The sequence below is a fragment of the Balearica regulorum genome, chromosome 17 (genome assembly GCF_011004875.1).
Source record: "Balearica regulorum gibbericeps isolate bBalReg1 chromosome 17, bBalReg1.pri, whole genome shotgun sequence".
Taxonomy (NCBI): Eukaryota; Metazoa; Chordata; class Aves; order Gruiformes; family Gruidae; genus Balearica; species Balearica regulorum.
In genome coordinates this window covers 16501312-16523338 of record NC_046200.1, presented here as the reverse complement: position 1 = coordinate 16523338, position 22027 = coordinate 16501312, and the positions used below count along the sequence as shown (strand labels likewise).

General features: G+C 51.9%; 1 protein-coding gene across 3 annotated transcripts in view; it reads right to left on the bottom strand.

The window, feature by feature from the left end:
* Nucleotides 1–18067: 18067 nt before the first annotated feature.
* POLE (DNA polymerase epsilon, catalytic subunit) overlaps nt 18068–22027 on the bottom strand; it is a 29391-nt gene continuing 25431 nt past the window's right edge. The window contains exons 39-48 of one of the 3 annotated variants that reach the window (XM_075769377.1): nt 21589–21762; nt 21179–21304; nt 20527–20659; nt 20220–20415; nt 19971–20102; nt 19670–19863; nt 19249–19449; nt 18848–18973; nt 18634–18723; nt 18068–18444 (exon numbers count right to left, since the gene is read on the bottom strand). In XM_075769377.1, the coding sequence (XP_075625492.1) occupies nt 18361–18444; nt 18634–18723; nt 18848–18973; nt 19249–19449; nt 19670–19863; nt 19971–20102; nt 20220–20415; nt 20527–20659; nt 21179–21304; nt 21589–21762 (1456 nt within the window). In that variant the 3' untranslated portion in view covers nt 18068–18360. Of the gene's footprint in view, nt 18475–18633; nt 18724–18847; nt 18974–19248; nt 19450–19669; nt 19864–19970; nt 20103–20219; nt 20416–20526; nt 20660–21178; nt 21305–21588; nt 21763–22027 lie in introns of all 3 variants that reach the window. The other 2 variants (XM_075769376.1, XM_075769375.1) reach the window with 2 other exon arrangements.

The window sequence follows — 22027 nt, the reverse complement described above, 5'->3', positions numbered from 1 at the left end:
TAGCAAAAACATCTAAGGCAGCATCCTTGGAGGAGTCTGGGGCTGCTACCTGGGATCTAAGGTGTCTGAGGAAGAGTTGAAAAGCTTCTGGGATGTGCCTGGGAGGAGTCTCGGGCAAATCTCAGAGTAGAGATTTTCAGTGAAAGCCGGAAAAACATCTTGGGTAGTTTCCTTGGAGGAGTCTGAGGCTGCTACCTGGGATCTGAGGTCCCTCAAAGAGAGGAGAAAATACTCTGGGATGTGCCTGGGAGGAGTCTTGGGTGAATCCCAGAATACAGTTTATCCATCATATTAGGAGAAACATCTCAGGCAGCTTCCTTGGAGGAGTCTGGGGCTGCTACCTGGGATCTGAGGTCTCTACAGAAGAGGTGAAAAGATTCTGGGATGTGCCTGGGAGGAGTCTCGGGTAAATCCCAGAGTAGAAATTTTCATTCAACGTTGGAAAAACATCTTGGGTAGTTTCCTTGGAGGAGTCTGAGGCTGCTACCTGGGATCTGAGGTCCCTAAAACAGAGGAGAAAATACTCTGGGATGTGCCTGGGAGGAGTCTCGGGTGAATCCCAGAATACAGTTTATCCATCAAATTAGGAGAAACATCTCAGGCAGCTTCCTTGGAGGAGTCTGGGGCTGCTACCTGGGATCTGAGGTCTCTACAGAAGAGGTGAAAAGGCTCTGGGATGTGCCTGGGAGGAGTCTTGGGTAAATCCCAGAGTAGAAATTTTCATTCAACGGTGGAAAAACATCTTGGGTAGTTTCCTTGGAGGAGTCTGAGGCTGCTACCTGGGATCTGAGGTCCCTCAAACAGAGGAGAAAATGCTCTGGGATGTGCCTGGGAGGAGTCTTGGGTGAATCCCAGAATACAGTTTATCCATCATATTAGGAAAAACATCTCAGGCAGCTTCCTTGGAGGAGTCTGGGGCTGCTACCTGGGATCTGAGGTCTCTACAGAAGAGGTGAAAATATTCTGGGATGTGCCTGGGAGGAGTCTTGGGTGAATCGCAGAGTAGAGATTTTCTTCCACAGCAGGAAAAGCATCTCGGGTGGTTTACCTGGAGTAGTCTGGGGCTGCTACCTGGGATCTCAAGTGTCTGAAGAAGAGGGGAAAAGATTCTGGGATGCACCTGGGAGGAGTCTTGGGTGAATCCCAGAGTAGAATGTAGTCGGAAAGGAGGAAAATCATCTCCGGTAGCTTTCAGGGAGCAGTCTGGGCCTGCTACCTAGGAACTAATGTCCCTAAAGGAGAGGTGAAAAGCTTCTGGGATGTGCCTGGGAGGAGTCTTGGGTGAATCCCAGAATACAGTTTATCCATCATATTAGGAAAAACATCTCAGGCAGCTTCGTTGGAGGAGTCTGAGGCTGCTACCTGGGATCTGAGGTCTCTACAGAAGAGGTGAAAAGGCTCTGGGAGGTGCCTGGGAGGAGTCTCGGGTAAATCCCAGAGTAGAGATTTTCATTCAAAGGTGGAAAAACATCTTGGGTGGTTTCCTTGGAGGAGTCTGACGGCTGCTACCGTGGGATCTGAGGTCCCTAAAACAGAGGAGAAAATACTTCTGGGATGTGCCTCGGGAGGAGTCTCGGGTGAATCCCAGAATACAGTTTATTCCATCAAATTAGGAGAAACATCTTCAGGCAGCTTCCTTGGAGGAAGTCTGAGGGCTGCTACCTGGGATCTGAGGTCCTCTACAGAAGAGGTGAAAAGATTCTGGGATGTGCCTGGAGGAGTCTCGGGTAAATCCCAGAGTTAGAGAATTTTCATTCAACGTTGGAAAAACATCTTGGGTGGTTTCCTTGGAGGAGTCTGAGGCTGCTACCTGGGATCTGAGGTCCCTCAAACAGCGGAGAAAATACTCTGGGATGTGCCTGGGAGGAGTCTTGGGTGAATCCCAGAATACAGTTTATCCATCAAATTAGGAGAAACATCTCAGGCAGCTTCCTTGGAGGAGTCTGGGGCTGCTACCTGGGATCTGAGGTCTCTACAGAAGAGGTGAAAATGCTCTGGGATGTGCCTGGGAGGAGTCTTGGGTAAATCCCAGAGTAGAAATTTTCATTCAACGTTGGAAAAACATCTCAGGCAGCTTCCTTGGAGAAGTCTGAGGCTGCTACCTGGGATCTGAGGTCCCTCAAACAGAGGAGAAAAATACTCTGGGATGTGCCTGGGAGGAGTCTTGGGTGAATCCCAGAATACAGTTTATCCATGAAAGTACTAAAAACATCTCAGGCAATTTTCTTGGAAGAGTCTGGGGCTGCTACCTGGGATCTGAGGTCCCTAAAACAGAGGAGAAAATATTCTGAGAGGTGCCTGGGAGGAGTCCTGGGTAAATCCCAGAGTCGAGATTTTCATTCAAAAGTGGAAAAATATCTTGGGTAGTTTCCTTGGAGAAGTCTGAGTCTAGTAAATCGGATCTCAGGTCCCTGAAGACATAGGAGAAAATACTCTGGGATGTGCCTGGGAGGAGTCTTGGGTGAATCCGAGAATAGAGTGTATCCATCAAATTAGGAAAAACATCTCAGGCAGCTTCGTTGGAGGAGTCTGGGGCTGCTGCTTGTGATCTGAGGTCTCTACAGAAGAGGTGAAAATATTCTGGGAGGTACCTGGGAGTAGTCTCGGGTAAATCCCAGAGTAGAGATTTTCATTCAATCCAGAAAAACAGCTTGGGTAGTGTCCTGGTTCTGGCAAGGATAGAGGTAATTTCACAAGGAGCCAGGACAGGTGACCCCAGCTGGCCGGGGGCTATTCCATACCATGTGACATCATGCTCACCATAAAAGGGGGCTAGTCGGGTAGGGGAGGGGCCGCGCAGTTTCGGCGGGGTTCTGGGACAGGCTGAGTGTCTGGTCGGTTGGTCGGTGGTTGGTTCGGTAAATTGTTCTCTGTTATCACCCATTGTTATTATCTGTTATCAGCACTGTTGTTGATTGTTTTTTTCCCTCTCCCTTGCTGTCCCAGTAAACTGCCCTTATCCCAATCCTCAGGCTTTTGCCGTTGGTTTGTTTCCCGTTCTCCTCCCCGTCCCACTGGGGAAGGAGTGAGTGAGCGCCCGCGTGGCGCTCAGCTTCCGGCTGGGCCTAAACCACGTCAGTCCTTTTTGGCGCCCAACGTGGGGCACGAGGGGTTGTGATAACGACAAGTCTGACCCAAGTGTGTTAAAGAAAATTGTCATAAGAATTTATAATGTTATTGAAACAGTCACTGGTCATAATGATGTTCTGTTTGATTACATGGCTCTGGTTTGTAAACCCGTGTTTACTCTATGCAATCCCTGTGGTGCTGTTGATCACCTCTGGGAGAGGGGTTCCTGTTCTCATGTTGTTGTATTGTGTGATAATGACTTATGATAAGATACCATCGCCAGTCATGAGTCTGAGCTGGTACTTGTACGTAGCATTTTGGTCAGGCCTGTACCTCAGTCAATGTTTTTTAGAATTGATTAATAACTGCACCCGATCTATGGGGAAGACAGGGGGGGATACCTTCTCCCACTCTTTCACCTCCCCTTTTCCCTTTTGGTTGGTTACAACAATTTTTGAGAATTTTGAATACCCTTGGAATGTTCAGGTCAGTATATTCCTATTGCTAGGTCTCCTGAATGTTTTCCAACTCCTGTTCAGGGTTAGCAAAAATTGTTTCAAGAATATTACCCAGGGATATTCCCCAAGACTGAATGGTCAGGGCTGGCATGGCATGTGGGAGAGTATGGGTGGGTATCTAGAGACCTTTTCACCCCCAATGGTTTGGAGCTTCACTCCTGAACAATTGCAAGACCCTGATAAGATGGTAGAATATTTGAAAGGAAAATGCTGTGGGGATTCTAAGGAGACACAACTTACTGCACTGTGCTGGGCCCTGGCCACAATTTATCAAACACTGCTTGATAGTAGACAGCACCACCCAGAGGGAGGGAGCGGACCCACAGGCACTGCAGCTGCTCAAGCCCCTGCAACAGGCACTGCAGCTACCCAAACCCCCGCAACAGGCACTGTAGCTGAGCCAAAAGATCAACCCATACCAATATCAGTCGCCCCTATACACAAAAAGAAATACACAAAGAAATCGGTTCACATCGTGAGAGATGATGATGAACCGGGGCCATCACGAGAAGAAGAAGAGCCGGAACCAGAAGTGATCACCCGATCTCTGTCCCTGAGTGAGTTGCGAGATATGCGGAAAGACTTCAGCCGCCTTCCAGGGGAGCACATTATTACCTGGCTGCTCCGCTGCTGGGATAACGGGGCCAGTAGCCTGGAACTGGAGGGTAGGGAGGCCAAGCAGCTAGGATCCTTGTCTAGGGAAGGGGGCATTGACAAGGCAATTGGGAAGAAGGCGCAGGCCCTCAGTCTCTGGAGGCGACTCCTGTCAAGCGTGAGGGAAAGGTATCCTTTCAGCGAAGATGTCATATGTCAGGCGGGCAAGTGGACCACCATGGAGAGAGGTATCCAATATCTGAGGGAATTAGCTGTGCGGGAAAATGGTTTATTATGATCCAGACAACACACAGTTGCCCACAGACCCCGATGAAGTCCAGTGTACCCGACCCATGTGGCGAAAATTTGTGCGAAGTGCACCATCATCGTACGTCAACTCACTGGCAGTAATTGACTGGAAGAGTGAAGAGGCACCCACAGTGGATGAAGTGGCTGGCCGACTCCGGCAATATGAAGACAGCCTTTCTTCCTCCCTCGTCTCGGCTGTGGAGAAGCTGTCCCAGGATGTCCGGCAACTCAAAGAGGATATATCGTACTCCCCACCCCCACAGACCCGTATTTCAGCTGTTAGGAGTAAGCGTTTTTCTGCTCCAGAGGGGGGATATGGAGCATACACACCACGAGGTGTCCTGTGGTTTTACCTGCGTGACCATGGAGAAGACATGAGGAAATGGGATGGGAAGCCTACTTCAACCCTGCAGGCACGCGTACATGAGCTACAAGGCAAGACAGCTGTACAAAGGAACTCTTCCAGAAAGGATGCTGCTCCAGTTTCCACCGGGCAGCCCCCCAGATCAAGTGGAAGGCCTGACCGCACTTATGACCCTCTTGAAGGGACTTCTAAGTCCTTTCTGCAAGAGATGAGCAGCGAATATGATGAGCAGGATTAGAGAGGCCCTGCCTCCAGCCAGGTGGAGGAAAGGGACAACAGAGTGTATTGGACTGTGTGGATCCGATGGCCTGGCACATCAGACCCACAAGAGTACAAGGCCCTAGTGGACACGGGTGCACAGTGTACCCTAATGCCATCAAACTATGAAGGGGTGGAACTGATATCTATTTCTGGTGTGACGGGGGGATCCCAACAGTTGACTCTGTTGGAGGCTGAAGTAAGTCTAACGGGGAATGAGTGGCAAAAGCACCCCATTGTGACTGGGCCAGAGGCTCCGTGCATCCTGGGCATAGACTACCTCCGGAAAGGGTATTTCAAAGACCCAAAAGGTTACCGGTGGGCTTTTGGAATAGCTGCCTTGGAAGCGGAGGAAATTGAACCATTGTCTAGTTTGCCCGGTCTCTCGGAGGACCCTTCTGTTGTAGGGTTGCTGAGGGTTGAAGAGCAACAGGTGCCAATTGCTACTACAACTGTGCAACGGCGGCAATACCGCACCAACCGAGACTCCCTGGTTCCCATCCACGAGCTAATTCGTCAACTGGAGGGTCAGGGAGTGATCAGCAGAACCCGCTCACCCTTTAACAGTCCCATATGGCCAGTGCGGAAGTCAAATGGAGAGTGGAGGCTGACGGTAGACTATCGTGGCCTGAATGAAGTCACACCGCCAATGAGTGCTGCCGTGCCAGATATGCTGGAACTTCAGTATGAACTGGAGTCAAAGGCAGCCAAATGGTATGCCACAATTGATATAGCTAATGCATTTTTCTCGATCCCTTTGGCAGTGGAGTGCAGGCCGCAGTTTGCCTTCACTTGGAGGGGCGTCCAGTACACCTGGAATCGACTGCCCCAGGGGTGGAAACACAGCCCCACCATCTGCCATGGACTGATCCAGACTGCACTGGAAAAGGGTGAAGCCCCAGAGTGCCTGCAATACATTGATGACATCATTGTATGGGGCAACTCAGCAGAGGAAGTTTCTGAGAAAGGGAAGAAAATAATCCAAATCCTGCTGCAGGCTGGCTTGGCCATAAAACGAAGTAAGGTGAAGGGGCCTGCACAGGAAATCCAATTTTTAGGAATAAGGTGGCATGATGGGCGGCGTCAGATCCCAATGGATATTATCAACAAAATAGCAGCCATGTCCCCACCAACCAACAAAAAGGAGACACAGGCCTTCCTAGGTGTTGTGGGTTTCTGGCGAATGCACATTCCGAATTACAGTCTGATAGTAAGCCCTCTCTACCATGTAACCCGGAAGAAGAATGATTTCAAATGGGGCCCTGAGCAACGACAAGCTTTTGAACAAATTAAACAAGAAATAGTTCATGCCGTAGCTCTTGGGCCAGTCCGGGCAGGACCAGATGTAAAAAATGTGCTGTACACCGCAGCCGGGGAGAATGGCCCTACCTGGAGTCTCTGGCAGAAAGCAGCAGGGGAGACTCGAGGTCAACCCCTGGGGTTATGGAGTCGGGGATACAGAGGATCTGAGGCCCGCTACACTCCAACAGAAAAGGAGATATTGGCAGCTCGAAGGGGTTCGAGCCGCTTCAGAGGTGATTGGCACCGAAGCACAGCTCCTCTTGGCACCCCGACTGCCAGTGCTGGGTTGGATGTTCAAAGAGAGGGCTCCTTCTACACATCATGCAACCGATGCTACATGGAGTAAGAGGGTTGCACTGATCACACAACGGGCTCGAATAGGGAGCCCCAGTCGTCCAGGAATTCTGGAAGTGATCACAGACTGGCCAGAAGGCAAAGATTTCGGAATGTCGCCAGAGGAGGAGGTGACACATGCTGAAGAAGCCCCACCATATAATAAACTAACAGAAGATGAGAAACCATATGCCCTCTTCACTGATGGGTCCTGTCGCATCGTGGGAAAGCATCGAAGGTGGAAGGCCGCTGTATGGAGCCCTACATGGCAAATTGCGGAAGCTGCTGAAGGAGAAGGTGAATCGAGCCAGTTTGCAGAGGTGAAAGCCATCCAGCTGGCTTTAGATATTGCTGAAAGAGAAAAGTGGCCAACACTGTACCTCTATACCGACTCATGGATGGTGGCCAATGCCCTGTGGGGGTGGTTACAGCAGTGGAAGCGGAGCAACTGGCAGCGTAGAGGCAAACCCATCTGGGCTGCCCCACTGTGGCAAGATATTGCTGCCCGGCTAGAGAAGCTGGTTGTAAAGGTACGTCATGTAGATGCCCACGTACCCAAGAGTCGGGCCACTGAGGAACATCGGAACAACCAGCAGGTAGATCAGGCTGCCAAGATTGAAGTGGCTCAGGTGGATTTGGACTGGCAGCGTAAGGGTGAATTATTTCTAGCTCGGTGGGCCCATGACACCTCAGGTCATCAAGGGAGAGATGTGACATATAGATGGGCCCGTGATCGAGGGGTGGACTTGAGCATGGACGCCATCTCACAGGTCATCCATCAATGTGAAACGTGCGCCGCAATCAAGCAAGCCAAGCGGGTAAAGCCTCTGTGGTATGGAGGCCGATGGTTGAAATATAAATATGGGGAAGCATGGCAAATCGACTACATCACGCTCCCACAAACCCGCCAAGGCAAGCGTTATGTTCTTACAATGGTGGAAGAAACCACGGGATGGCTGGAAACATATCCTGTGCCCCATGCCACTGCCCGGAACACTATTCTGGGTCTTGAAAAGCAAGTCCTGTGGCGACATGGCACCCCAGAGGGAATCGAATCAGACAATGGGACTCATTTTCGGAACAACCTCACAGACACCTGGGCCAAAGAGCATGGTATTGAGTGGGTCTATCACATCCCCTATCATGCGCCAGCCTCTGGGAAAGTTGAAAGGTGCAATGGGCTGCTAAAAACTACCCTGAGGGCAGTGGGTGGTGGGACCCTCAAACACTGGGACACACACTTAGCAAAGGCCACCTGGTTAGTTAACACTAGGGGATCTGCCAATCGAGCTGGCCCTGCCCAGTCAAAATTTCCACACCCAGTAGAAGGGGATAAAGTTCCTGTAGTGCGCATGAAAAATATGTTGGGTAAAACAGTTTGGGTCATCCCTGCTTCAGGCAAAGGCAAGCCCATCTGCGGGATTGCTTTTGCTCAGGGACCGGGGTGCACTTGGTGGGTGATGAGAAAAGATGGGGAAGTCCGGTGTGTACCGCAAGGGGATTTGATTTTGGGTGAAAATAGCCAAGAAATTAAATTGCATGATATTAATAGCGACGTACTGTGTATCAATGGTATGACCATAAGAATCACCCAAAACTAATGAAGGATGGACTTTGGAAGTGATTTCAACTGGTGCCCAGGAACTTCATCGAAAATTACATCTGTGACCTCCGGACTACAAGCATGGACCATACCAGATACACCAGCCATGAAAAAATACTCCGGATGCAGTGTGCAACAATCCAGCAGCACGCACCATTGTTCCTGCTCTGAGACACTGTAATGGCAGGTGGAACCCAAAGCGATGGACTAAATGAACTCAATGGACACTTTATAGAGCGATGGCCCATGGAGTAAGAGAATGGTGTCAGTGAAATAATCTGGGCATGATGTAGATGGTATGGAATAAGGGGTGGATAATGTCCTGGTTCTGGCAAGGATAGAGTTAATTTCCCAAGGAGCCAGGACAGGTGACCCAAGCTGGCCGGGGGCTATTCCATACCATGTGACATCATGCTCACCATAAAAGGGGGCTAGTCGGGTAGGGGAGGGGCCGCGCAGTTTCGGTGGGGTTCTGGGACAGGCTGAGTGTCTGGTCGGTTGGTCGGTGGTTGGTTCGGTAAATTGTTCTCTGTTATCACCCATTGTTATTATCTGTTATCAGCACTGTTGTTGATTGTTTTTTTCCCTCTCCCTTGCTGTCCCAGTAAACTGCCCTTATCCCAATCCTCAGGCTTTTGCCGTTGGTTTGTTTCCCGGTCTCCTCCCTGTCCCGCTGGGGAAGGAGTGAGTGAGCGCCCGCGTGGCACTCAGCTTCCGGCTGGGCCTAAACCACGTCAGGTAGTTTCCTTGGAGGAGTCCGAGTCTGCTACCTGGGATCTCAGATCCCTAGAACAGAGGTGAAAATATTCCGGGATGTGCCTCAGAGGAGTCCTGGGAAAATCCCAGAGTAGAGAATTTCATTCAAAGGTGGAAAAATATCTTGTGTAGTTTCCTTGAAGAAGTCTGAGGCCACAACCTCGGATCTGAGGTCTCTACAGAAGAGTTGAAAAGGATCTGGGAGGTGCCTGGGAGGACTCTTGGGTGAATCCCAGAGTAGAGATTTTCATCCACAGCAGGAAAAGCATCTCGGGTGGTTTACCTGGAGTAGTCTGGGGCTGCTACCTGGGATCTCAGGTCCCTAAAACAGAGGAGAAAATATTCTGGGATGTGCCTGGGAGGAGTCTTGGGTAAATCCCAGAGTAGAGTGTATCCATCAGATTTAGAAAAACATCTCAGGCAGCTTCCTTGGAGAAGTCTGAGGCTAGTAACTCGGATCTCAGGTCCCTGAAGACAGAGGAGAAAATATTCTGGGATGTACCTTCAGGAGTCTTGGGTGAATCCCAGAATACAGTGTATCTATCAAATTAGGAAAAACATCTCAGGCATCTTGTGGAGGAGTCTGGGGCTACTACCTGGGATCTGAGGTCTCTACAGAAGACGTGAAAATATTCTGGGATGTGCCTCAGAGTTGTCTTGGGTGAATCCCAGAATACAGTTTATCCATCAAATTAGGAAAAACATCTCAGGCAGCTTCCTTGGAGGAGTCTGAGGCTGCTACCTGGGATCTGAGGTCTCTACAGAAGAGGTGAAAAGATTCTGGGATGTGCCTCAGAGTCATCTTGGGTGAATCCCAGACTAGAGATTTTCATTCAAAACTGGAAAAACATCTTGGGTAGTTTCCTTGGAGAAGTCTGAGGCTACTACCTGGGATCTCAGGTCCCTAAAGACAGAGGAGAAAATATTCGGGGATGTGCCTCGCAGGAGTCGTGGGTGAATCCCAGAATACCGTGTATCCATCAAATTAGGAAAAACATCTCAGGCAGCTTCCTTGGAGGAGTCTGGAGCTGCTACCTGGGATCTGAGGTCTCTGCAGAAGAGGTGAAAAGTCTCTGGGAGGTGCTTGGGAGGAGTCTTGGGTGAATCCCAGAGTAGAGATTTTCTTGCACAGCAGGAAAAGCATCTTGGGTAGTTTCCTTGGAGAAGTCTGAGGCTACTACCTGGGATCTCAGGTCCCTAAAGACAGAGGAGAAAATATTCTAGGATGTGCCTGGGAGGAGTCTTGGGTGAATCCCAGAATAAAGTCTATTCATCACATTTGGAAAAAGATCTCAGGCAGCTTCCTTGGAGGAGTCTGGGGCTGCTACCTGGGATCTGAGGTCTCTAGAGAAGAGGTGAAAAGAATCTGGGAGGTGCCTTGGAGGACTCTCGGGTAAATCCCAGAGTAGAGATTTTCTTCCACAGCAGGAAAAGCATTTCAGGTGGTTTACCTGGAGTAGTCTGGGGCTGCTACCTGGAATCTCAGGTGTCTAAAGAAGAGTTTAAAAGATTCTCGGATGTGCCTCGGAGGAGTCTTGGGTGAATCCCAGTGTAGAGATTTTCATTCAAAGCCGGAAAAACATCTTGGGTAGTTTCCTTGGAGAAGTCTGAGGCTACTACCTGGGATCTCAGGTCCCTAAAGAGAGAGGAGAAAATATTCTGGAGTGTGCCTCGCAGGAGTCGTGGGTGAATCCCAGAATACAGTTTATCCATCAAATTAGGAAAAACATCTCAGGCAGCTTCCTTGGAGGAGTCTGGGGCTGCTACCTGGGATTTCAGGTGTCTAAAGAAGAGGTGAAAAGGCTCTGGGAGGCACCTGGGAGGAGTCTCGGGTAAATCCCAGAGTAGAGATTTTCATTCAAAGGTGGAAAAACATCCTGGGTAGTTTCCTTGGAGTAGTCTGGGGCTTCTACCTGGGATCTCATGTCTCTGCAGAAGAGGTGAAAAGGCTCTGGGAGGTGCCTGGGAGCAGTCTGGGGTGAATCCTGACCTGGTTTACCCCCAGCCGGTAGCTAAGTGCCACGCGTTGCTTGCTCCCCCCTCCCCCGGTGGAAAAACACCGGCAAAGCCTGGAGGGTTGGGATAAAGGTATTTTACTGGGACAACAAGGGAGAGGGAAACAATCAACAACAGTGCTGATAACAGATATTAACAATGGGTGATAACAGAGAACAATTTACCGATCCCATGACTGACTGACAGGACGCTCGACCAGTCCCGGAGCCAGGCCGACATGCTGAACCCGCCCCTGCCCCACTAGCCCCCTTTTATGGTGAGCATGACGTCACATGGTATGGAATAGCCCCCGGCCAGCTTGGGTCACCTGTCCTGGCTCCTTGGGAAATTAACTCTATCCTTGCCAGAACCAGGACATTATCCACCCATTATTCCATAACATCTACGTCATGCCCAGATTATTTTACAGATCTCATTGCCTTACTCTTTGGGCTATCGCTCTAAAATGTCTGTCGAGTTCATTTAGTCCATGGTTTTGAGTTCCATCTGCCATTACAGTCTCTCAGAGCAGGAACAATGGTGCGTGCTGCTGGATTGTTGCACGCTGCATCCGGGGTTTTCACAGCCAGTGTATCTGGTATGGTCCATGCTCGCAGTCTGGATGTCAAAGATGTGATTTTTTGATAAAGTTTCTGGGCACCAGTTGAAGTCAGTTCTAGTTCTGTCATCGTGGCACTTTGTTCAGTTTCAAAGTCCATCCTTCATTAGTTTTGGGTGATTCTTATGGTCATACCATTGATACACAGTACGTCGCTATTAATATCATGCAATTTAATTTCTTGGCTATTTTCACCCAAAATCAAATCCCCTTGCGGTACACACCGGACTTCCCCATCTTTTCTCATCACCCACCAAGTGCACCCCGGTCCCTGAGCAAAAGCAATCCCGCAGATGGGCTTGCCTTTGCCTGAAGCAGGGATGACCCAAACTGTTTTACCCAACATATTTTTCATGCGCACTACAGGAACTTTATCCCCTTCTACTGGGTGTGGAAATTTTGACTGGGCAGGGCCAGCTCGATTGGCAGATCCCCTAGTGTTAACTAACCAGGTGGCCTTTGCTAAGTGTGTGTCCCAGTGTTTGAGGGTCCCACCACCCACTGCCCTCAGGGTAGTTTTTAGCAGCCCATTGCACCTTTCAACTTTCCCAGAGGCTGGCGCATGATAGGGGATGTGATAGACCCACTCAATACCATGCTCTTTGGCCCAGGTGTCTGTGAGGTTGTTCCGAAAATGAGTCCCATTGTCTGATTCGATTCCCTCTGGGGTGCCATGTCGCCACAGGACTTGCTTTTCAAGACCCAGAATAGTGTTCCGGGCAGTGGCATGGGGCACAGGATATGTTTCCAGCCATCCCGTGGTTTCTTCCACCATTGTAAGAACATAACGCTTGCCTTGGCGGGTTTGTGGGAGCGTGATGTAGTCGATTTGCCATGCTTCCCCATATTTATATTTCAACCATCGGCCTCCATACCACAGAGGCTTTACCCGCTTGGCTTGCTTGATTGCGGCGCACGTTTCACATTGATGGATGACCTGTGAGATGGCGTCCATGCTCAAGTCCACCCCTCGATCACGGGCCCATCTATATGTCGCATCTCTCCCTTGATGACCTGAGGTGTCATGGGCCCACCGAGCTAGAAATAATTCACCCTTACGCTGCCAGTCCAAATCCACCTGAGCCACTTCAATCTTGGCAGCCTGATCTACCTGCTGGTTGTTCCGATGTTCCTCAGTGGCCCGACTCTTGGGTACGTGGGCATCTACATGACGTACCTTTACAACCAGCTTCTCTAGCCGGGCAGCAATATCTTGCCACAGTGGGGCAGCCCAGATGGGTTTGCCTCTACGCTGCCAGTTGCTCCGCTTCCACTGCTGTAACCACCCCCCACAGGGCATTGGCCACCATCCATGAGTCGGTATAGAGGTACAGTGTTGGCCACTTTTCTCTTTCAGCAATATCTAAAGCCAGCTGGATGGCTTTCACCTCTGCAAACTGGCTCGATTCACCTTCTCCTTCAGCAGCTTCCGCAATTTGCCATGTAGGGCTCCATACAGCGGCCTTCCACCTTCGATGCTTTCCCACGATGCGACAGGACCCATCAGTGAAGAGGGCATATGGTTTCTCATCTTCTGTTAGTTTATTATATGGTGGGGCTTCTTCAGCATGTGTCACCTCCTCCTCTGGCGACATTCCGAAATCTTTGCCTTCTGGCCAGTCTGTGATCACTTCCAGAATTCCTGGACGACTGGGGCTCCCTATTCGAGCCCGTTGTGTGATCAGTGCAACCCACTTACTCCATGTAGCATCGGTTGCATGATGTGTAGAAGGAGCCCTCTCTTTGACCATCCAACTCAGCACTGGCAGTCGGGGTGCCAAGAGGAGCTGTGCTTCGGTGCCAATCACCTCTGAAGCGGCTCGAACCCCTTCGAGCTGCCAATATCTCCTTTTCTGTTGGAGTGTAGCGGGCCTCAGATCCTCTGTATCCCCGACTCCATAACCCCAGGGGTTGACCTCGAGTCTCCCCTGCTGCTTTCTGCCAGAGACTCCAGGTAGGGCCATTCTCCCCGGCTGCGGTGTACAGCACATTTTTTACATCTGGTCCTGCCCGGACTGGCCCAAGAGCTACGGCATGAACTATTTCTTGTTTAATTTGTTCAAAAGCTTGTTGTTGCTCAGGGCCCCATTTGAAATCATTCTTCTTCCGGGTTACATGGTAGAGAGGGCTTACTATCAGACTGTAATTCGGAATGTGCATTCGCCAGAAACCCACAACACCTAGGAAGGCCTGTGTCTCCTTTTTGTTGGTTGGTGGGGACATGGCTGCTATTTTGTTGATAATATCCATTGGGATCTGATGCTGCCCATCATGCCACCTTATTCCTAAAAATTGGATTTCCTGCGCAGGCCCCTTCACCTTACTTCGTTTTATGGCCAAGCCAGCCTGCAGCAGGATTTGGATTATTTTCTTCCCTTTCTCAGAAACTTCCTCTGCTGAGTTGCCCCATACAGTGATGTCATCAATGTATTGCAGGCACTCTGGGGCTTCACCCTTTTCCAGTGCAGTCTGGATCAGTCCATGGCAGATGGTGGGGCTGTGTTTCCACCCCTGGGGCAGTCGATTCCAGGTGTACTGGACGCCCCTCCAAGTGAAGGCAAACTGTGGCCTGCACTCCGCTGCCAAAGGGATCGAGAAAAATGCATTAGCGATATCAATTGTGGCATACCATTTGGCCGCCTTTGACTCCAGTTCATACTGAAGTTCCAGCATAGCCGGCACAGCAGCACTCGTCAGCGGTGTGACTTCATTCAGGCCATGATAGTCTACCGTCAACCTCCACTCTCCATTGGACTTCCGCACTGGCCATATGGGACTGTTAAAGGGTGAGTGGGAAAACATTCAGGAGACCTAGCAATAGGAATATACTGACCTGAACATTCCAAGGGTATTCAAAATTCTCAAAAATTGTTGTAACCAACCAAAAGGGAAAAGAGGAGGTGAAAGAGTGGGAGAAGGTATCCCCCCCTGTCTTCCCCATAGATTGGGTCCAATTATTAATCAATTCTGAAAGGTATTGACCGAGGTACGGGCCTGACCGAAATGCTACATACACATACCAGCTCAGACTCATGACTGTCAATGATATCTTATCATAAGTCATTATCACACAATACAACAAGATGAGAACACGAACCCCTCTCCCAGAGGTGATAAAGAGCACAGCAGGGATTACATAGAGTAAACATGGGTTTACAAAACAGAGCCATGTGACCAAACAGAACAACATTATGACCAGCGACTGTTTCAATAACATTATAAATGCTTATAACAACTTTGTTTTAACACACTTGGGTCAGACTTGTCGTTATCACAACCCCTCGTGCCCCACGTTGGGCGCCAAAAAAGACTGACGTGGTTTAGCCCCAGCCGGTAGCTAAAGTGCCACGTGCCGCTCGCTCACCCCTCCACCGGCGGGCTGGGGAAGAGAACGGAAAAAAACAGCAAAGCCTCGAGGTGTCTTGGGTGACTCCCAGAGTAGAAATTTTCTTCCACAGCAGGAAAAGCATCACAGGGGTTTTACTTGGAGTAGTCTGGGGCTGCTACCTGGGATCTCAGGTGTCTAAAGAAGAGGTGAAAAGATTCTGGGATGTGCGTCAGAGGAGTCTCGGGTGAATCCCAGAGTACAATATAGTCAGCAAAGGAGGAAAATCATCTCTGGTAGCTTTCAAGGAGCAGTCTGGGTCTGCTACATGGGAACTCAGGTCCCTAACGGAGAGGTGAAAATACTTTGGGAGGGAGAAGGCTCGGGTGAATCCCAGAGTAGAGTATATCCGTTCAATTAGCAAAAACATCTCATGCAGCTTCCTTGGAGGAGTCTGAGGCTCCTACCTGGGATCTCAGGTCCCTAAAAAAGAGGACAAAATATTCTGGGATGTGCCTCAGAAGAGTCTTGGGTGAATCCCAGAATACAGTTTATCCATCATATTAGGTAAAACATCTCAGGCAGCTTCCTTGGAGGAGTCTGGGGCTGCTACCTGGGATTTCAGGTGTCTAAAGAAGAGGTGAAAACATTCTGGGATGTGCCTGGGACGAGTCTCGGGTGAATCCCAGAGTAGAGTGGATCCGTCCAATTAGCAAAAACATCTCAGGCAGCTTCCTTGGAGGAGTCTGGGGCTGCTACCTGGGATCTGAGGTCTCTACAGAAGAGGTGAAAATATTCTGGGATTTGCCTGGGAAGAGTCTCGGGTGAATCCCAGAGTAGAACGTAGTTTGCAAAGGAGGAAAATCACCTCCGGTAGCTTTCATGGAGCAGTCTGGGTCTGCTACCTGGGAACTCAGGTCCCCAAAGGAGAGGCGAAAATACTGTGGGAGGTTCCTGGGAGAAATCTCGGGTGAATCCCAGAGTTGAGGGTATCTGTCCAATTAGGAAAAACTTCTTGGGTAGTTTCCTTGGAGGAGTCTGGGGCTGCTACCTGGGATCTGAGGTCTCTACAGAAGAGGTGAATCCCAGAGTAGAGGTTTTCTTCCATAGCACGAAAAACATCTTGGGTAGCTTCCTGGGAACCTGAAGCTTCTACCTGGGATCTCAATCCTTGAATCAAAGAGCAAAAGTCCACGAGTTGCCTGACAGGAGTTTTGGGTAGATCCCAAAAGAGAGAGATTCCACAAAAGGAGAAGATGATACAGTGGGTAGCTTCCCCATAGGAATGTGGGGCTGCTACCCAGGATCTGAGGTCACTTAAGGAAATACTCCAGGAGCTGCCTTGAAGGAATTTCAAGTAGATTCCAGAAGACAGAATTTCCTCCAAAAGAGAAAAAAACATCTCCTATTGTGTCCCACTATCACCACAGTGCCCTTTGGTCTCTTCTGAGGACGCTCCTTGATGCAGGGGGCATTGCCCTGGGGTGTTCTGCCTCCCGTTATCCCATCCCAGGTACTGCCAGAGTTGCAAAGGGCCACGGTGGCTGATTGGGATGATGCTTGTTCTGCCTGAAACTGAGTCCCCCTCAGGTCTGAGTGACCTGCTGCCCCCATGAGGAATCGCTCCCATGGACTGGTGGGATGGATGTGTCCCGCTGACACCTGCCACCACTGCCAGCCCCAGGCCTGTCACTAGATCCCAGTGCTCAGCATCCCTCCATGAGGCTGCTCACTGCAGGGGAAAAAGGGGGGCGGGGACATGGGTGCCACACCTGCTGGCTATGTCCCCATCTGCGAGCCCTGCAGTGCCACACTGGGGATGTGCACATCCCCAGCTCTGCTGGGGAGCTGGAGGGACCTGCGGCTGCTTGTTCTGCTGCAGGGATGTGGGAACAGGTCAGGCTCTCCTCTGGCCCCTAAGGGTACCATTCCTGCCCACAAGCTGCCTGCAGAACCTGACACAGGCAGGGGCCTGCTGGGTTAGGCAAGGGCATGCTGCTGGGCTGCCCTGCCTTGATTTGGGTGGCATTGTCCTCTGCAAAAAAAGCATTGCTACTGCAAGAGGACACCACCCCTGACTGCATCTTGTCATTGTCCCAACAGCAGAGCCAAGCCTGGGGAAGCACAGAGGGGGTCTGGCTGCAGCCCTGGGGCCTCTTTCCCCGAGGAGGGCAGGAGCAGGAGGCAGAGCCAGGCCCGAGCCAGGCATGGAAGCGCTGGTTGCAGCCAGACATAGGCTGGAGGGCAGGGAGCTGCTGTCGCGTCAGGGACCAGCACTGCCCCTCCGGTGCTGGCAGCTGCAGTGTCCTGCCCGCAGCAGGCAGGGATCAGACAGGGACAGGTCCTTTGTCCTTCCACAGCTCTACACCCCCTGCAACTGCAGGCATCCCCCATCGGTGGGAGCTGTGGGGAACAGCCCCTGCTTCTCTCCTCCCCAAAAACTACACCTGCCTCTACAATCGTGGTGGTTTAACCTTGGCTCTATCACTCCTCTCCTCAGCAGAACAGGGAGTGGAGAAAAATAAGATGGAAAAAAACAACCCCAAACTCGTGGCTCGAGATAAAGGCAGTTTAATACAGCAAAAGCAAAAGGCTGCACACAGAAGCAAAGCAAAAAGCAAAAGATTATTCTCTACTTCCCATGAGCAGGGGATGTCCAGCCACTTCCCGGGAAGCAGGGCTTCAGTACATGTAGTCGTTGCTCCAGAAGACAGTCATTGTAAAAACAAATGCCCTCACTTCTTCCCCCTATCTCTCAGCTTCTTATTGCTGAGCAGCCGCCATGCGGTATGGAATATCCCTTTGGCCAGTGTGGACCAGCTCTCCTGGCTGTGTCCCCTCCCAAGATCTTGCCCACCCCCAGGCTGCTGGTGAGGGGGATGTTGGAGAGACAGCCTGGATGTGTGCCGGCGCTGCTCAGCAGTAGCCCAACACCGGTGTGTTACCAACACCTTGCTGCTACCGATATACAGCACAGCACCATGGGGGCTGCTATGAAGAAAATTAACTCCATCGCAGCCAGACCCAGTACAACAATCCATTTATTTATAGAAATTCAATATTAAAACCACAGCTAGGGGCCAGCACAGACTTGTGGAGCACGGCTCCAGCCCCTGGTGTCCCCAGAGCCCCCCCCTCCCACCAGTCCAGACCCTGGCACGTCTCCTGCCCTCCCTCCCTTGCTGCAGGAGAGGTGTGCAGCTTCTCTGGGGTCCGGCACATGGCCAAGGGGGTCCACGACCACTCTGCCGTGGATGTGAGAGCACGGCCCTGGCACCCCAGCCGACACAGTGCAGGCAGGAGCAGCCCACCACATCACTGCCGGAGCTGGGGGTTGGTGCGCAGCAGCCACTCAATGGTTTCCAGCAGGTAGGCCATGCCGTAGTGCCAGGCAATGTTCTGGAAGACGTTGATGTGCTCCATGAAGGTCTGGGGAGAAGGGAGCAGGGAGGGAAGGAGGCTGCCCAGCACCCCTGGGCGGCAGGGAGCTCCAGGGGGATGGCCAGGCAGGGCTGGTGGGGCAGAGGACAGCAGAGCAGGTCCCAGGGGACAAGCAGTAAGAGAAGAGGCAGGAGGGTGCAGGCGTACCTGGGAGGAGATGGTGAGGGTGAAGTCTCCAGCACAGCTGCAGTACACAGGCATGTGCGTGTCCTTCACGCCATGACACTTCTTGCACACCTGGAGGCAAAGGAATTTTAGGTAGGCCAGGGGATGCAGCCAAGCCCCTCTGCCACGGGCAGAGTGAATGTGCCCGGCATCAGCCAGCCAGGGGGGCGGGCAGAGAGGGGACCCCCACACTCACCAGGTCCTGCAGCACGAAGGCCATCAGCTTCTTCTGCAGGGCTTCCACCAGTGCTGTTTCAATGGCATCGGAGTCGTACCGTGCCTGGCAGTTGGAGCAGACCCAGCTGGGCAGCACTGACCCGTCCTACGGGGAAAGAGGAGGGAGGTGAGCACCAAGAGTCCCAAGCACTGGGATGGTGTAACTGGTTTCTGGAGAGAAGAGCATCAGCCAAAGCCAAGGGATGCTCAGACCTGTCATGAGCAGCTAGAAAAGGAGGTGAACAGAAAATGGCCTTTAGGTGAGGTTGATCACTGGCAGCAAGCAGAGCTGCAGAGCAAAGGGGTTGAGAGAGAAGATGGGCCATGTGATTGACCATGGCAATGCTGGGGCCTCTGGGGTCCCTGGGAATGAGGCTGCACCTGGGAGAGGGCAGGGTCCTTGCACAGGTCCAGGTCCCTGCAGAAGTTGCAGTTCCTGCAGATGACTTCAGGGAGCACATAGGAGCGGCAAGGGTCCCGAAACTGGGCTGCTTCTGAGAACTCGCCCACCTCGATAAGGCGGAGCAGGTCCCGGCGCAGTTTGTTCACCTGGTTGGTTATGTTGGGATCCAGGGAGAGGACCTACAAGAATAAGAGCCAGGTGAGCCTACCAGCAGAGAAAAAGAGCGTCCTCACTGGGACAGCTCATATCCTTGTGGCCTCATATGGATGCAGGGCAAGACAAACTGGACATAGATCACTCCTGGAGGAAAGCTGTGGCAAATCCGAGCCATGGACAAGAACCAGAATTTAAGCCCTGACCACAAACCTTCAGAAAAGGGGCCTGGCCCACCCCACTGACCTTGCAAACGTATTTGATGAACTCCAGAGCTGGGTTGTTGAGTGGCAAGTAGGAGCCAGGGAGCACCGGGAACATGTCTGAAGGCTCAGTGGTGTTACGAGAACCAGCCATCTTCTTCTGGATCTTTTGGGTGATGGTGAAGAAGCTCTGGGTGAGCTCATTGGCCACGTAATCCTGTGAGAAGGTGATCATGCCTAAAGAGACGGAGCAGAGAGCACGTGAGCCATGTGGTGGCATATGGGGATAGCAAGGTGGGTGGCTCTCCCCCTGCACCAGGGCTGTCCTGTGGCTCAGTACTCACCAGGAAGGGCCCCCATCTCCCCCAGTGCCTCCTGGGACACCTGGCTGGTGCTCCTCCTCTTGACAGGGGTGCTCCCGGGGCCGTTGCGCCGCAGCTCCTCCTTCATGCTGTGGTACACGGCCACAATGTAGGCTGGGGAGACACAGGCAAGGCTCCAGCTCCAGCCTGTGCCAGCAGCTGCCCCACTGCAGCCTCTCCCTGGCACTGGGGAGGCACAGCCAACTTTGTCCCCTCCCTGGGACAGCTCACCCGACACTATCATCAGGAAGTAGCTCTGGCAGGAGGCGGCCTGGGGCAGGAACTGCGCGATGTTCCAGCTGTTCTCCAGCAGCTCCTCCACGTTCGGCTCCCCTTCCTCCTCCTCTTCTTCCCCTGCTGCCGCCTCCTCCTCTTCCTCTTCCTCGCTGTCCTCCTCCTCCAACACTTGCCTCTTGCTGGTGTCCTTCTGGAGGAGCCAGCGATACCGCCGCGGTTCCTTGTGCCCAGCCAACACCTCCCTGCTCAACTCAACCCCAGCACCCTGCTCCTGGGGAACCGAGCGCTTCTAGTCTCTTACCTCCTCGTAGTGGATGCGAGAATCCACTTTTCCCTTGATACCTCCATAATTTGCTGGATCCATCCAGAGCAGGAATTCCCAGCAGCGGGAGAAGGAGATGGTCAGAGAGTGGAAGATCTCCTTGGAGTGAATGCTGGAGGGAAGAGACTGCAGTCACCCACAGCGTCGGCATTGTCCCTAGTTCAGAGCCTTCTCTGTGGGACACTGTGGGGATGAGGTGGTGCTGGCAAGGAGAGAGGGGTTTCCATCTCCCATCTAACTACTGGCGGGGACCCCAGGTGAAGCTGTGCCTGAGGAGTCTTGGCTCCCTATGCCTGTGTTGAGGTGCCTGTGCAATGGCTGGGATGTGAGAGCCAGCCAGGGATGAGGTGCTGGGCACCCCAAGTTCTGAAGGTCTCTTCTGGATTGAATCCTATGAGTATTCCTGGAACATTACCTATAGAGGACAGCTAAGGGACTGAGCCCTACTCCAGGCATGACAGCAAGAGAACTGGGCAGCCCTGTACCTTCAGTAGCTTTGCAAAAAAAAAAAAAAAAAAAAAAAAAAAATTTCCATGCTGAGGCCTGTGAAGGCAAAAAATCAGCATCTGCTTTCCTGGGTCCCTCACCCGGGAGCCTCATCTCCAGGTCCGGCTTGGCAAGCGTACCCCACCTGTTAATGATGTACTCCATGTAGCTGATGGCATCCTCAATGCGCCGCTTCTTGGTGCACAGAATGATCCGGTTGAAGTTGGCGTAAACCACCGAGGAGCCCAGACGCTTGAACTCAGCCACCAGCCTGCAGGCAGGGCACAGCAGCGGGGGTCAGTGGGCAGAAAGGCAAAGCCAAGAAGCAGACGCAACCTATGGAGAACAAGCTGATCCAGCACAGTCAAGAGTCAAGCGTGGTGGCGATGCCACGCAAGGGAGCTCACCCAAACAGTACGGGAGGTCCAACCTACTGCCCACCTCTCTGGAGGCTGCGGCAGAGAGGAGTGACTGGGTGCCAACAGGATCCTGGTCACTAACGCCATGCCTGTCCCTTCCCCGTTCACACCCTGGAACGCTCCGGGTCTCACTTACTGCAGAAAAAGCTTCTTCATCATGTTGTGGAGCGTGCGGTGCAGTGCCGGGTCATAGAGGAGGGAGGAAGGAGAGCGGAGCCAGCGGTAAAAGTGAATGACCTGGTTGTCTGCATAGACATTGTGATACTGCGTGATCTCCTTCACCCAGCTCACCACCATGCTCTTCAGGATCCTGCCAGGGAGCAGAGACCAGCATCACCCCACCAGCCATGAGCAACCCCTTCCCCATTCCAGACAGGGACACATTTTTCAGATATGCTGGAGGATTCAGAGTGGGAACTCTGCCAGAGCAGAGACGTGTGAGCCCTCACACATGAGCCACAGGGTAAATATGTGCCTCTGTAACTTGGTGGAGCATGAAGAAAGGAGAAACAGAAAGGGCAAAGTCTTCACCAACATCCCCATACATCTGCTCGCTGAGCCACCAGACAGTTCTG